The 16340-nt window shown below is 41.6% G+C and overlaps 1 protein-coding gene across 1 annotated transcript in view; it reads right to left on the reverse strand.

Moving 5' to 3' along the window:
• The window catches only part of grm8b (glutamate receptor, metabotropic 8b), a 289477-nt gene that overhangs the window by 120180 nt on the left and 152957 nt on the right, over positions 1–16340 (reverse strand). Inside the window, exons 3-5 of the mRNA XM_084018186.1 lie at positions 8072–8207; positions 6179–6333; positions 5940–6077 (exon numbers count right to left, since the gene is read on the reverse strand). Coding sequence (XP_083874312.1) covers positions 5940–6077; positions 6179–6333; positions 8072–8207 — 429 coding nt within the window. The remainder of the gene's footprint in view (positions 1–5939; positions 6078–6178; positions 6334–8071; positions 8208–16340) is intronic.

Here is a 16340-nt window from a genome sequence, read left to right on the forward strand (position 1 = left end):
AGTACGAGACTCCACGGGTGCGCTGGAGCGTGGTGGGGTATTGAAGGCTGACACAGGTAACGTAGGTCAGCAGCAAGGCACAGACGCATCACAGCACTGCGCCCCACGCTGCGAGGATGTGTCTGACAAAAAGCAGGCTGCAGTCGGGATTTTCCTTTCCGTATCCGGAGAAAGTCTTAAAGTAACGGATTACTTTTTAAAAAAAATAATGAAGTTACTGATTGCTTGATGCACGAAACTAACGCGTTACGTTACATGTTACACGAAAAAAGTAATTAGAGTACTCACAACACTGATTCCAATCACCCTCCTCAGTATAGCCGTAGCTTCACACCCACAAAGTATGCCGCAAAGTAAAGTTCTATCTAAACGCTCCAGTTCGCATCATATGTACCATATGTATGCTGGAATCAGCGGTGTAAAAAGGGTTCTATTCTCCCATCTCCCTCTTCCACTGTTCAACCGCGTGACTGCCCTCTTTCTCCTCCCCTTCCTTCTTCCCATTTGTAGACACACACACACACACACTTCTTCGGCAGTCCATCAATAACGATGATGACATTGCTCCAAATGTAATATGGTCAGTTATTGGGGTGTGTTGCGGCGGTACATAGCCATGTGGCTGTGCAGGCCAATGCGGGATCCGCAGATTTTGCTACAAGAGAGACAGGGGTAAGTTGCGGTCGGCAGCCAGGGACTCAAGTGTTGTAGGTGGTATGTTGCACTGCTTCAGGAGGGTTTTGAGGTGGTCCTTAAAGTGCTTTTTTGGGCCCCCAGCAGACCTCTGGCCATCCGAAAGTTGGCTGGAGAGAATTTGAGAGGCCGTAGAGAATGGCACACACACACACACACACAGATTTGCCTGTGTGACATTAGAGTAGTCATAGGATTAAATAACCTGTATTTCTTTCTTTAAAAGGCTGCTGTCTGTGGTTATTGCTGTGTGAGAGAGGGTCAGACCTAGGACAATATCCTTCATCTGTTTGAACTCGTATGCAAATAGTTATTCCTCAATGGCATTTGAGTAACCATTTAATATTGAGACTGATTTCATGATTTGGTGATCTTTTTCTGATTCCTGAGTTTATTATTAATATATATATCAATAATATATTCATAATGATCTATTAACAACTAACTCCTGTACATACTACCTGTACATGTGACATGTAGTTACCTGGAGGCCCTGCAGGGGCGTGTGTGTGACTCAATTTCCTGTCTCTCTTTCTCTCTCAGGCGTTCCCCCCCCCCCATTTGCTTCCCACCCCCATTATGCCCATAGATGTGCTGGGTTTTGTTTGTTTAGTTTGGGTCATAGATTACCAGTAGTCTTGTTATCATGTTTTTTGTTTGTTTAGTCAGAACTATTTTGATGGTTTGTGGGTGGAGAGCCGGGGGTTGTACGGCCATTGCAAGGTCAGCCCAGTATCTTTCCCATATTTGTTCTGTTTGGCTTGGATCTCCAACCAATTTTGGTTTCTTTGATTTGTACTTTGAGTATGTTTTGTCTTTATCTCGATGCACGAAAAATAAAACAATTTGTTTTTTGGTACAAAAAGAGTCTAGCATCCTTCATATGTTTCAGTCTCCACCTCAGCCATTGTATTAAGGGAAGGCCATAACAGTTGACAACAGATGTAACCAACAGAAATGGTCAAATATGTGCCAAGAGGTAAATACAGAGATCATTTCACCAAATTCAGTCGATATCTAGGATGTGAAATACAGTGCAAATTATTACAAATTTACTCATCATATTCAAGTTTATTTTAGAATAAAATCACTGCAGGTCATTTAATAATAGGCAGCGGCCCACAGATGGTCTGCCAGCCGTAGTTTGGCCATTTGTACTTTTACTTCTAGTGTGGGATGTGAGTACTTCTGCCACTGCTGAGCTAACATTACGCTTTACAGCTCGGGAAAATAACTGCAACAACACAATCATCTGCACAGACACACAGGTGGACGCCGGCCCGTTGACTCAGCTGTTTGTCTGCTTGTGTGATGACTCTGCTACAGATCTGGAGCCTCGAACACAATCAGCGGAGAGCTGCATCCTGACAGCAGCACACTGATCAAAGCTGTCCACTGAGCTCAGGTAAAGACTTGCAGCATTTTCAGCAGCTATTCTCATAGCGCTGACACAATTGTTCTGCTGCTTCGCTTCTATCTGCGCACATATATTTTCCAAACACCTTGCACAAATCCTGTTTGCCGTGTCGGACATGTTTGTAAAGGATTTGGCCCTCAGTGGCCCCCTGTTTCACAAAGAAAGTCCTCCTGAATCAGGGAGGATTACATCCTGCTGCAGGGTCTCAGCAGTCAGCACTGAGAGACTCAGCAGGCGAGAGCTGGACGTGATCGGAGAGGAGAAAAAGAATTCAACAGCTTCTGCTCACAAGTAGAGAAGAAGAGAATCCCCAGTTTATACAGTTCAGCTATTCTCATTACATGTGAGTCACACAGTTGAGTATCAATTTGTCTGAAACATGTATTCTTCTTTTAAGAAAAAAAAGGGGAAATTATTTGGTGAACAACACAAACTGACAGCACTTCCAGCTGATTGTAGTCAAACTCACAGCTCTAATAACATTTACATTTAGGTCATTTAGCAGATGCTTTTGTCCAAAGCGACTTACAATAAGTACATTTGTCAAAAGAAGGAAACAAAGAAACCACAACGTATCATTGCCGATAAAGTAAGAGCTAAAAATAGAACAAGTGTTAGGTCCTCATCTGAGTAAAGTAGTACGTTAAGAGCGACAGTGCTATGATCAGAGTGCTATAGGTAAGGGGTTTTTTTTGGGGGGGGGGGGGGGGGGGGGGTGTTAGTGGGTCATGCTATGTATCGTTTCAACCACTGAGGCGCCAGAACAGAGAAGAGTCTGGACTTTGCTGAGCGACATTTGTTTGATTTCAGCGATGGTGATACCAGCCGGGTAGCTGAAGTAGAGGAGCGAAGTGCTCGCTTCGGGGCATGAGGTTTGACCAGTGTTTGAAGGTAGATTGGTGCCGTTCCATTGATGGCCCTGAAGGCCAGTGCCATCGTCTTGAATTGGATGCGTGCTGCAACAGGGAGCCAGTGGAGGTCACGGAGGAGGGGGGTCAAATGGGAGAATTTGGGTAGATTGAAGATAAGGCGTGCTGCAGCGTTCTGGATACGCTGCAATGGTTTAATCGCAGAGGCCGGGAGTCCGGCCAGGAGAGAGTTGCAGTATTCAAGGCGGGAGATGACCAGTGCTTGGACCAGGAGTTGCGTTGCATCCTTTGTGAGCAAATCTGCAGGATCGGGCCACAGCAGTGATGTTGGGGCTGCAGGATAGTTGGTCATTGAGGATTACACCCAGGTTCCTCGCAGTTGACAACGGCAATACTGTGATGCCCTCGACAGTGACCGACAGGTCCATGCAAGGGCAGTCTTTCCCTGGGATGAAGAGGAGTTCGGTTTTATTCAGGTTAAGCTTGAGGTGATGTGCAGTTGTCCAGACAGAGATGTCAGCCAGACAGTCCGAGATGCGAGTTGCAATGTGAGTGTCGGAAGTTGGGGGAAAAGAGAGGAACAGGACTTCTAGTCCTTTCCTCTCCCTGCCCTAAATATGTGTGAATATAGTGTACTTCTTCTGTGCCATTTATGTTTTTAACTTTCTCTATCACCACAATAACTCTTTGACCGTCCTTTTCTCTGACTTGAACTCCTCCCGTTTGGGCAAACACAACAACTCACGGCCAAGCGTAAATCAGGCTTTCCGATTGGCTGTAAAAGCCGCTACGGGAGCCAATACGAATGTCCGATGCATAAACGTAACTCCATACGTCACTAGCAAGATGACGGATGAGAAGTTGATCGATATTTATAAACAAAACGGAGAAATGCGCCACAGAGACGAGGAGACATCTAGTCACATATTTAACTACTTTACGCATTTGTTGTCAGAAACCGTTGTTTAGCCCCGTTTCTAGCATGTTTCTAGCGCAAACCATTACAGAGTTATGACGCTCTAAAGACAACATGATCGTTGTAGCGTATACGCTACAATGGGTCTCGGAGGGTTAAGCAACACAAAATGTATGTTTCTATTGACCAAAATCATTACCCCACTGCGTGAACTTGAAAGTGAGCTATAAAAAATATGTCTGACCAAACCTGTTTTAAATTTTTCTGATTCCCCCTCATTTAGGTGGGTTTGCTGTATGAAAACTATGTCTGCCTTATTAGTTTTAAAATATGATAGAACTTTGCGCCTTTTGACTGGATTCCCACTCCCATTAATATTCCAAGACATCGGGCCCTAGTTTTGTAGCGTGGTGCAGGGTGGCGGAGCCGGTGCAATGCAAGTTTCGACCAGCGCAGCCTTGCGCATGGTCAGTTTGGCAGTTTGGTGGATCGCCTGCACCAAGATGGGTGTGGTGGCGCAGCAGGGGGAGGCGTCACAGATTCAGCTTGGCGGAAGTTTCGTGGCAAAAAGCCTCGCCGAGACTGCGCCGAAAGCCCGCCAGCTCCAACCTGGTCTACTCTTGGCTCAAGGCGAATAACAGCTGGCGGAGTGGCAGTTTGGCTCACCAGCGTGCAGTGCGCACACGTCATCAAGACCTCACAGGCAGGTTTCCACAGTTCCAGGCACATTTAAATGCAATAAATAATCACAAAAAACACTATTTAATGCAACTAATTGAATCAACACGTGCATTTATATCTATATAGATTGTCCCGTCACATCTGACGTCAGATCAAAGGCGGATGGCACGCGTAACGGAAACTCAGCCTGACTGAATTAACACAGCTGAAACTTGGACCTCTCTGACCAAAACATCAGTTTCATCCTGGGAAAGGTTTGGCCGTCTTGCGCTGCTACTGCTGTCTTCTGTCCATCAGAAGACAGCAGTCAGCCATTTTGGTGCCCTAAGCAGAATTCCTTTATGATGAACTTGTATGCCGCTGTTGCTGTGGTGAAACTCACGTTTTTCCCCTGCCACTTAAACCGCAGTGTGGCCGGATAGGCCAGTGTGTACTTCACTTCCATCTCTTGAAGCTTGCGCTCTTTTCTCTTCTCCGCCAACTCTTTCGTCATGTCGGGGAATACCGACAGCCGACATCCTTCCCATACGAAGCCCCGTTTTTCTTTTGCCGCATTTATCACTTTATCTCTCACATCAAATGCGAGCCTCTATTTTGAAATAATTCATGATTTTACATGTCGGGGATTGGAGAGTCCCTAGACAGCCGCCATCTTGTTCGCCGTACCGACGTGACTCCAAGTAAACATTTAACTATACTCAACAAAAATATAAATGCACAAACTTGAAATGGTGAACAAAAATAGAATGTCATGACATTTGCTCAGATTCTTGATGCATTTGTTTATGGAATTATTTGTTTTGCTCAAACCCAGTAGTCAAGTGTCAATATGCGGTCAATATGCGTGACCAGTACACAGACACTCCTTATGGTCTGGTCAATTAAAGGGCATACCAAAATGTGGACTTTTGTCACTTTTCAATATGCCACAGATGTCACAAATCATGAGGGAGCGTGCCATTGGCATGCTGAGTGCTTGGTTGAGCGTTACAGCTGTGGCAACACAACTGAATGTGCATCATTCCACTGTCAGCCGCCTGTGGACTCGTTTCAGAGAGACTGGAACGACAGCGAACCGTGCACATGCCCGCCGGCCACGTGTTACCACGCCCGCTCAGGACTGGTACATGTGGCTCCAGCACCTCCGTGATCGGTTCAGCCCAGCGGCCAGAACTGCCGGTGAGACCGTTGGTCTGCACAACAGGCCATTTTGTGGACGGGGTCAGGAATCAGCCTCAAAAGGGCGTGAAATGTGAAAAAAGACACAATGACTGTTGAAGGAGACAAAGGAGGAGATAGAGGAAGGAGGGAGCATTATCTGGGATAATGAAATCTTGGTCGACCTTTGACCTCTGTTTCTTACCTGTACATTTTTTGGGGCTGCCGGGTCTCTTGCCGTGCATCCCCAGCTTGCAGACGAAGTTCTCCTCCCAAAATTCAGCAAACCAGACATTCCTGCGATTGTTGGAGAGTGAGCGGCTCTTGAAGTAACGGTCAAACGCTGTGGGAAAAAGTTATTTAGTCAAAATATTTTTTTTTATTTAAATGATCATCTCCTTCAAAATTTATTCATTTATTTTTTTGCTCTGCATCCTGCCTCACCGTCCACCGACGCCCTCTTGGGGAGGATGGTGACGGCGCCCTCGGCCACCCGCTCCTGCTGGACTACCGGAGAGATCTTGGAGCCCCAGCTGTCAGAGCCCACCCACAGGAAGTGACCCGTCAGGTTGTTGCGTTTTGCTGCATCCAAAATCCGCCTGTTGGGGGATCACAGGTAAGACGTTGGAGTTGCTTCCCCCTTAATATATAAACTGCATAAAACATGTTCTGTTCTTTTTTATACCCCAAAAGTCTACACTGTGTTGCCTCTTAGTGACTGTAGACTCTACAGTCACTAAGAGGCAACACAGCAGTGTAATGTTTGTAGACGGAGGGAGAGGAGACAAGGAGGAGGTAGAGAAAGGAATAAGTCATTAGTTGTTGCAGGTAATAAACATGACCTGAAGATGTGTAAACCAAACTGATGGTAATCCACTGAATAACTGTTTACTATTTACTCAATGTGAACCCATCCACTGTGTTTTTATTTTCACTCATATGAGTTTTCATTCAATCATTAAATTAACTGATGGATCAAACATGAGATAATCAGTCTGGGTCTTTACATCTCCATCCGTCTTCACTGAGAGGTCTCAGGATGAGTGATTTCTCTCTCTGTGGGATTCAGAGTGGCAGATTAACATCAGCTGTTACATGATATAAGTGTGTGTGTGTGTGTGTGTGTTTTAACCCTACTCAGATAATTGAAAGCTTGTTATCTTAAACTTTGTGTGTTAATACTGAAGTCACACAATAAGTGTGTGTGTGTGTGTGTGTGTGTGTGTGTGTGTGTGTGTGTGTGTGTGTGTGTGTGTGTGTGTGAGAGTGTTCAAATGAACAGAGGGGAAGTGGGTGTTAGCAGTTTGTATTCACCATAGTCGCCTTCTGAACATGAACAACAGATTATTTTCTGTATTGATTTTCCAAAAACGTGAGAAGTAAAATAATTAAAATAAATACATCTGTTTACATTTGTCGTCATATCAGTGACTCTGTACTTCCGTGCTTAAGCTTAAGATTAACATGATCATGCTAACATGCACACAATAGTTGCATGTATGAACAACAGGACATGGAGCTGCTGGGTGAACACCTGCAGTTCAGTCGGCAGTTTCATCTGAGGAAGTACACTTCGTCTAAATCACCTGTTGAGTTGAGTTACAAAATGTCTCTTCCTCTGTTTGGCCTCTCTCTTTTTTTTCTCCATCTTCCATCAAAACTAACTTTGGTTTAATGTTCTCAAACAAAGGGAATGCTCTCCCCTTGTCCCTCGAGTACTCCCTTGTAGGGGTCGGCAATATTTCAAATAAATTCAATGTATCATGGTAAATTGTACATGAGATAATGACTGTATCAAAAATAATTCAACTACAAATTGTCAAATTTGATTGTGTTAATTTGCCAGCATAAAACTTGCATTTGGCATTTTTGTCTTCTCTCACGCAGGATCTGTTGTGTTTATTTGCAAATTGAATTGATCTGTATTCACTGTGAATAGCAAGACACACATTGGCTTGTTTACTACAGCGGTATGCCTATTTTGTTGTGATTAATTTGCAATGAACGGATAAATATGATGTCAAAGTAATAACATAATACTGATTGGCGTTCGGATGGATCGGGGGTAGGCTATGCTAACTCTGTAGCTGCTCCATAAAAACTTTAAATGACATCTCGGTGTAAATTCGGTGTATACGGGCATGAACACATTCCCAGTGTGCAGCCTGAGAGTGTGAGAGGGTATCATTTATAGGCTATATCACACTGCCCTACTTCCTTGTTTTACAAATGAAGCAGGGCACAAGTTGAAGGAACATGAATGCCTGAGGTAAAGTTCATGACAATCCATTTCACAGTAACTGACATATTTTTAGTTGGTCAAGGGTCAGCCCTTACCGGATGTCATCCTCGTTTGCGAACATGATGACAGCGCGGGCATTGGGCGTCTCCAGCAGACGGAGGATGATCTTGTCGAATTCGCCGGGTTTTGGCTCCCGAGGAACCTTCAGAGACTGAGCGATGCATACCCCACCTGACAGAGAGGGAGAGAGACAGAGAGAGAGAGAGACAAACACTGAGATCAGCCTTAAAGACATTTAAGTCGTGATACATAAGCTGATCATAGCATCATAAATGAATTATTGCGGTGTTCTGCAGCAATGAGGTCACAGAAATGAGGCGAATCATTTGTGTGACGCTGTGATACTAAAGCCTATCAGTGTTGAGATTCTGCTCCCGTCATTTCTGGATTAGAAATGGAAACAAATCATATTGTAGCAACTTGTGGTCACACAGAGCTCTACGATAGAACCTCAGACAGGCACTCAACAAATGTACATGTACAAACCATAGACTGTCCACCATGTCTAGATGATGTTATTTTAAGTGTTGATGGAGCAGATACAGTGGAGTTGCTTCGGCATCCTTTTCATCTGTATATTGCAAATAAACCAAAACAAAAATAGTTTGTTTTGAGTTCACACTGCCAAATAAACCAGCCAATGTGCGGTGTGCTATTCACAGTGAATACCAAGCACCTCAGGGTGATGTTATGAACTCAGTGTTGCAGCTGGTAAAGGTAAAATACCTCATTTTAATTACTTTGTTTGCAGATGGATAGTTTAAACTAAAATATTACATCTTTCCGATTTATGTGTTGTATTGTTAATCTCAATCTGCAAAGTAATAAAAGTTGTCAAGTAAATGGAATGGAGTCAAAGTATAATATTACATAATAGTGCAGCAGATTAATTGCAAATTTCAAGAGAATCGTTCTTGAACGAACACGCTGTAGAAGCTATGACACAAAAAACATTACTTTTGTAGGGACATGGTGTGGCATCCCAGAACCTTCCATCATCCAGCCTAGTCTCCTAAAAATCACATTCCCATACAACTAAACTGCATCGTCCATTATGTTCTGGGGAACACAAACTTTCTGTTGGATTACATTTGTTTTTGACGTATCACGTATTTGATTCCAATCATAATCTGTGTAGGGAGGTATTCGGTTCAAACAAACTTTAATTCACATCTGAAATATAAACAACAAATAATAACATGAAAAATGCCAAACCATGTAACTAAACCTAAAAAAGTTGTTTTGTTGAGTTTTTTCATTTTGTTTAAATTCACACGAAAAATGTGTTTGATGCAGTTTAGTAGTCATTTTGAAGGAAACAGAGTTACTGACCACGGTTTCATGAATCTAAATGTTAAAGTGCATAAAAAATAAAACTTATTTGACCTCCAGTGCCCCAATGGGGACAAAAGTATATGAAAACATAATAAATGAGGATCATGATGAGGACTCATCCTCTTGGGATGAAGTCTGGAGTGTGAACATCTGGCAGGGAAGGTGCCAAAATGTCTGAAAATCTGTTAGCGAGCACACTTCATCTTCACTCCTGTTTATCTGTTGACTGTGGTTATTATTTTCCCATTATGTCTCCACTGTAATGTTTTAATTATCTTCACTGTCTTCTTCTTTTCTCCATGCTGCTGCTATGATGTGTCACAACAGCAGATATGAAATGCTTCTAGACACTAAATACTTCACATCACCATCTTAAATATTGAAGAACCTATTCAGAAAATAAAAAATAAATTAAGTTTGGTTTAGCTTACGACATCTCTTTAATAATATTTCTTTTTCTGATCTGCTTTATTCTTGGCCGCCAAAAGATGAGGAGAAAGAAGAGGAAGGCCATGAAAGGTTCTCAACTCAACTCAGTTTTATTGTCAATTTATTCACATGTACCACATACTAAGGAATTGAGAAGATGTTTCTCACTGTCCACATGCACAACAGATAAGACAAGACATTATCACTAAGTGCACAACAGATAGAGACATTTACTAATACTAAAAATAAATAATAAAATATAATATACAAGTCTACTTTGGATATGTAAGATGTAGTATATATGTACTGGAAGTAGTATGTAGTAGAAATAGTTCTGTAGATGATATTCCGAGCATCGATGCGGTGCAGCAAACAATGCTCTGCTATGTACAATACCTAAGAATCTAGTCGCTCTCCCTTTGTGTGTGTTGTTATCTGAGCTTCATAGCCAGGGCTTTGAATGTGTTAGTGCATGTGAGGCTAGCTCGTATCAAATATTGACGTAGTCTCTGTGACATTACCCATAGGTTTCTGAATTTGGCTGTCCGAGTGATCCAGCGGAGGAGACCGCTAACAGCTGGACATCCACCTGTCACTCAAAGTGGCCACACCCTTAATTATGCAGAACCGTATGCCTTAATATGATTGCTGTAAACATGGGCTGTGTCTGCAATCATTCCCTACTCCCTTCTCCCTACATAGGGGAATTCTATGTGGAGCATTACAGTATATAGTGGACTCATCAGGAAAATGAAAAAACACTTTCAGACACTACTCGGGGGATTTCTTTTGACGTTGTTCCTGACACATAATTAATATGTGTCAGATTCCGCCGCTTCGGCTCTCTAGTCTCACATGCTCACACGCAGAGAAATTACCAGGATTATTCCTTTTTTAATTCATATTTGTTGCGAAAATTTACAAAAAGAAAAGCAGGAGGGGGATTCCGTGACCACCAAATTTCTCGGAAAAATAAAAACAGCAACAGTTTTCATCTTTTTTCAATAATGAGACGATCACTACATCGTCCTCACTGCTGGATTTATTTATAACGATCCCGATCGGGTCCAGGTGGACTTCAGGACCAGTTTGCAGCACTACAGGGACCCCACATCTCTGCAATCCACCGGACCCTGAACAGGCTGTGGTACGTCTCTGATCCCAAACTCCTCCTGATCGCTGCCACAATCTGTCCCTCCTCTCCAAATTCTTTATAGTGTTCAGACTGTTTCATCTCCATCTTTATAGTCTTCAGACTGTTTCATCTCCATCTTTATAGTCTTCAGACTGTTTTGTCTCCATCTTTATAGTCTTTGGACTGTTTTATCTCCATCTTTATAGTCTTCGGACTGTTTCATCTTCATAGTCTTCAGACTGTGTCATTTCCATCTTAATAGTCTTCAGACTGTTTCATCTCCATCTTTTTAGTCTTCACACTGTTTCATATCCATCTTTATAGTCTTCAGACTGTTTCATCTGTATAGTCTTCAGACTGTTTCATCTCCATCTTTATGGTCGTCAGACTGTTTTATCTCCATCTTTATAGTCATCAGACTGTTTCATCTTTATAGTCTCCAGACTGTTTTATCTTCATCTTTATTGTCTTCAGACTGTGTCATCTCCATCTTTAGTCTTCAGACTGTTTCATCTTCATCTTTATAGTCTTCAGACTGTTTCATCCCCATCTTTATAGTCTTCAGACTGTTTCATATCCATCTTTATAGTCTTCAGACTGTTTCATCTTTATAGTCTTCAGACTGTTTCATCTTTATAATCTTCAGACTGTTTCATTTCCATCGTTATAGTCTTCAGACTGTTTCATCTCCATCTGTATAGTCTTCAGACTGTTTTATCTCCATCTTTAGTCTTCAGACTGTTTCATCTTTATAGTATTCAGACTGTTTTATCTCCATCTGTGTAGTCTTCAGACTGATTTGTCTCCATCTTTATAGTCTTCAGACTGTTTCATCTTTATAATCTTCAGACTGTTTTATCTCCATCTTTATTGTCTTCAGACTGTTTCATCTCCATCTTTATAGTCTTCAGACTGTTTCATCTCCAATATTTATAGTCTTCAGACTGATTTGTCTCCATCTTTATAGTCTTCAGACTGTTTCATCTCCACTATTTATAGTCTTCAGACTGATTTGTCTCCATCTTTATAGTCTTCAGACTGTTTCATCTTTATAGTCTTCACACTGTTTCATCTCCATCTTTTTAGTCTTCACACCGTTTCATATCCATCTTTATAGTCTTCAGACTGTTTCATCTGTATAGTCTTCAGACTGTTTCATCTCCATCTTTATAGTCTTCAGACTGTTTTATCTCCATCTTTATTGTCTTCAGACTGTTTCATCTCCATCTTTATAGTCTTCAGACTGTTTTATTTACATCTTTATAGTCTTCAGACTGTTTCATCTCCAATATTTATAGTCTTCAGACTATCATCTCTATCTTTATAGTCTTTGGACTGTTTTATCTCCATCTTTATAGTCTTCGGACTGTTTTATCTTCATAGTCTTCAGACTGTGTCATTTCCATCTTAATAGTCTTCAGACTGTTTCATCTCCATCTTTTTAGTCTTCACACTGTTTCATATCCATCTTAATAGTCTTCAGACTGTTTCATCTCCATCTTTTTAGTCTTCACACTGTTTCATATCCATCTTTATAGTCTTCAGACTGTTTCATCTCCATCTTTATAGTCTTCAGACTGTTTTATCTCCATCTTTATAGTCATCAGACTGTTTCATCTTTATAGTCTCCAGACTGTTTTATCTTTATTGTCTTCAGACTGTGTCATCTCCATCTTTAGTCTTCAGACTGTTTCACCTCCATCTTTATAGTCTTCAGACTGTTTCATATCCATCTTTATAGTCTTCAGACTGTTTCATCTTTATTATCTTCAGACTGTTTCATCTCCATCTTTATAGACTTCAGACTGTTTCATCTCCATCTGTGTAGTCTTCAAACTGATTTGTCTCCATCGTTATAGTCTTCAGACTGTTTCGTCTCCATCTTTATAGTCTTCAGACTGTTTCATCTTTATAGTCTTCAGACCGTTTCATCTCCATCTTTATAGTCTTCAGACTGTCATACAGCGCTTTGCTTTGAATAGCGAGTAACGTTTTTTTGATGGTCGAAGAAGCACTGTTAGTACTGCCCGGCCAAGGTCAAGGAAAAATGAATGAACAGACAACTTTGGTGTTGCTATTGTCATCTCTTAACCCTATCTATACTATGTTTATTGTTTCCTGTACAGTACCACAATTGCCATCTTAAGGTTTCAAAGAATACAACGTTGACACTACATGTGCATCTGTTGCAGTTTACACGACTGCTGTGACTCACTTTGGCTAAACTTTCTCTTAATGAATGTAAAAATCACGCCTTCAGAAAGAGACTGAAAGAGAGAAAGAGTTCTGAGAACAGGGTCTGTTTGTTGATAATTAGTTAATAATAGTAAAAAGTTTAACATCAGGTTTGATTTACGATCTCTTCAAGAGAGATTTTCAGCGCTAGGGAAAGCTGGCAAAAAAAGGAGGACATTTCACGGGATCACAATAACAGTTTAATATCTTCTTTATTACAGTTTTATTCACGTTCTTTAATTTAATGTCTTATTGTGCTGCATCCTGTTCTATGGTTTGCCTTCAAGGTTCAGCAATAAAACGTGATGTTTTCTCCTCTTCACATCATTAAATTCTCACTGAAGACTCTGCGGCTGTAAACACACTTCAAGTTTGTGATATTGTTCCTGCAGCGTTGCCCCCCAAAGCAGATAAACGAGAGCAGTAGTGGAGTTTCCAAGATGAACTTTGTGCCTCTGTCATGAAGTGAAGTAAAGCACAGCAGAGGCTGCAGAAGAGCCCAACCTCAGACTGTAAAGCTGACTTAATTGGCTCTGGAGTGGATTTTCTTTCATTTTTTTGTTTGGGGAGACGGAGTGACTCGCTGGCCGATTGTGGCAGGAAATCTCAAGGGAAGCTGAAAATAATCACGTTGGTTTGGTCTGACCTCAATTGTTTAAACAGCATAGCCGTCTGAGAGGTTTTTCAAGGAGGTAGAACTGGAGCTGGAGGGTTTAAAGATTACTGCAGCTAAGAGATAAAAAGGTAAAACTATTTCCGAGAAGACTGAAAGTATCCCGAGACAAAGTCTGACTTTACATGTGAGACATTCAGGGAAACCAAGTACGTAGTTAAATATTTTCAGTCTGTTGCTTCTTGCAAACCAAACATGTAACTTCAAGCCCATAATTCGAGCACTCCGCTCCTCTACTTCAGCTGGCCGGCTGGTACCACCATCGCTGAAATCAAACAAATGTCGCTCAGCAAAGTCCAGACTCTTCTCTGTTCTGGCGCCTCAGTGGTGGAACGAACTCCCGAACAATGTCAGGACAGCAGAGTCATTTGCCATCTTCCGAAAAAGGCTCAAGACTCACCTGTTCAGACTTCACCTCGACTCTACATAGCATGACCCACTAACACCCTCCCTCGACGACCCCCCCCCCCCCCCCCCCCCCCGCAAAAAAAAAAAAACTTACCTATAGCACTCGGATCGTTGCACTGTTACTCTTGAAGTACTACTTTACTCAGATGAGGACCTAACACTTGTTCTATTTTTAGCTCTTACTGCATCGGCAATGATACGTCGTGGTTTCTTTGTTTCCTTCTTTTGACAAATGTACTTATTGTAAGTCGCTTTGGACAAAAGCGTCTGCTAAATGACCTAAATGTAAATGTAAATGTAATTCTAAATATTTTGCGCCAAGAGCAAAAATAATCCATGACAAAATACATTTCCATCGAAACTTCATTTACAATACAGTTTTGTTGACTGGGAACATAATTCTTAGGTGAGCTGGCCACCTTGATGGCGTTAAGGCTCTGCTGACCTTCGCTCCCAGGCTTTCAACTAACCCCATTGTAAATCCATCCTAGTCATTATTAGCTGGGCAGAGCAACTGATGTAGCAGAAAGAGAGAAAGTACAGAGAAAGCTGAGCTGGACAGCTGAGGAAAACAAACACGGACTAACAAAACGAACACATTGTAAGCAAGTTAATATTTACCCGTTTCCAAAGTCTAACCACATAAACCTAACCAAGTTCATCTTAAAACTAAGAATGCCAACGTTGGAAGGTAATTTTCAAAATATCCTGTATGCATATATCTCTTCCTAGGTCTTTATTCACTGTTACAATAATTAAAAACTAAAAGCAGCATGTGTATACCTTCAGAAGCAAATGTAGCATACAAATGATGAGCCAATGTAGTCTCTGCTAATTTTAGCTCGACAGGATTTATGTAGAAACATCCATTTTTAGAAACGTCTCATGGTAATGCTTAACCATGAGGACCTACGGAGAGCCAGATAGTTCTCGGAGCCTGGTCAGAGCTGTGATTGGCCAGTGTACATTTGATGGGCGGGACTTAAGGATGGGTTGATTATCAGGTAAAACACAGACAGAACACAGACAGTTCTGCAGATCATGTTCAATATGTTCAAATATTTCATAACCAAATTGACAATACACACACATACCTGTATGAATGTATGAGAGGCTCTCTGGAGCTCTCGGAGGGAACCACTGCAGATAAATGTGGAAATAATAATGACGGACACACTGCCGCAGGATTTTAATCAGGTTTAGCTTCAGCTAAGACTTTTCCAATTTGGGAAAACCAAAGAAAATCAGCGTCAGTGGCTTCTCCTGCTGTGCTCAAAGCCACTAAATTAACTTAGGGCCACAAAGTGGGAAATAATCAGTTAACAGACCCGCATGAAATGTTGTTATGTGCAATTTACAGTCCAACATGCAGCACACACACACACACACACACACACACACAGTCTGATGATAAAGTGGGAATTTGCTCCCATTCCCTGGGAAACAGATAAGGAAATCCTTGCTGCTTCTAACAGGCTGAGGCTTTACTTTAAGCTCTTCAGGGAACATCTCTGCTGAAGGCTGCTGCACTGAACCGAAATTCCAACAGAAAAAAAGAAAATCATTACCTGGAACTGATCATTCAGTTTTTTATTTTACAAAAAAAGAATAAAAAGTGAATTGAAGTAAAACGGTTTCTCATTTGGACTGCAGTATGTGGTTGCCTAATTGGATATTTGTTGAAGATGTTGAAGCTTGAGTCACCTCTTCCTAACAAAGCTTTTATTTTCTTTGTGTTGGGACCTTTGGCTCGTTCACGTGCACTTCAATCTAAAACCATGACAATCTGAAAAGACTGAATACAAAGAATCACAGTGGAGATATTTCACTCTCCCGCAGGTGGTTTTTATTCGATCTATCTTAGCTAGTTTAATGCCGAGGACAGGACTTTTTGCAAATGTTTACAACATTATTGAATCAAAGTGAAATGAAAGACTTCATCAATTTGATCGTTTGTTTGCACAATTTTAGAAAAATAGTGACACTTTCACTGTTTGTTTTGTCCAACCAACCTCAAAAAGTATGAACAATGAATACATTTTTGAAAAGATAATTACATGGGGGGCTGCACGGTGGTGTAGTGGGTAGC

This window comes from Eutrigla gurnardus, assembly GCF_963514095.1.
Source record: "Eutrigla gurnardus genome assembly, chromosome: 9".
NCBI lineage: Eukaryota > Metazoa > Chordata > Actinopteri > Perciformes > Triglidae > Eutrigla > Eutrigla gurnardus.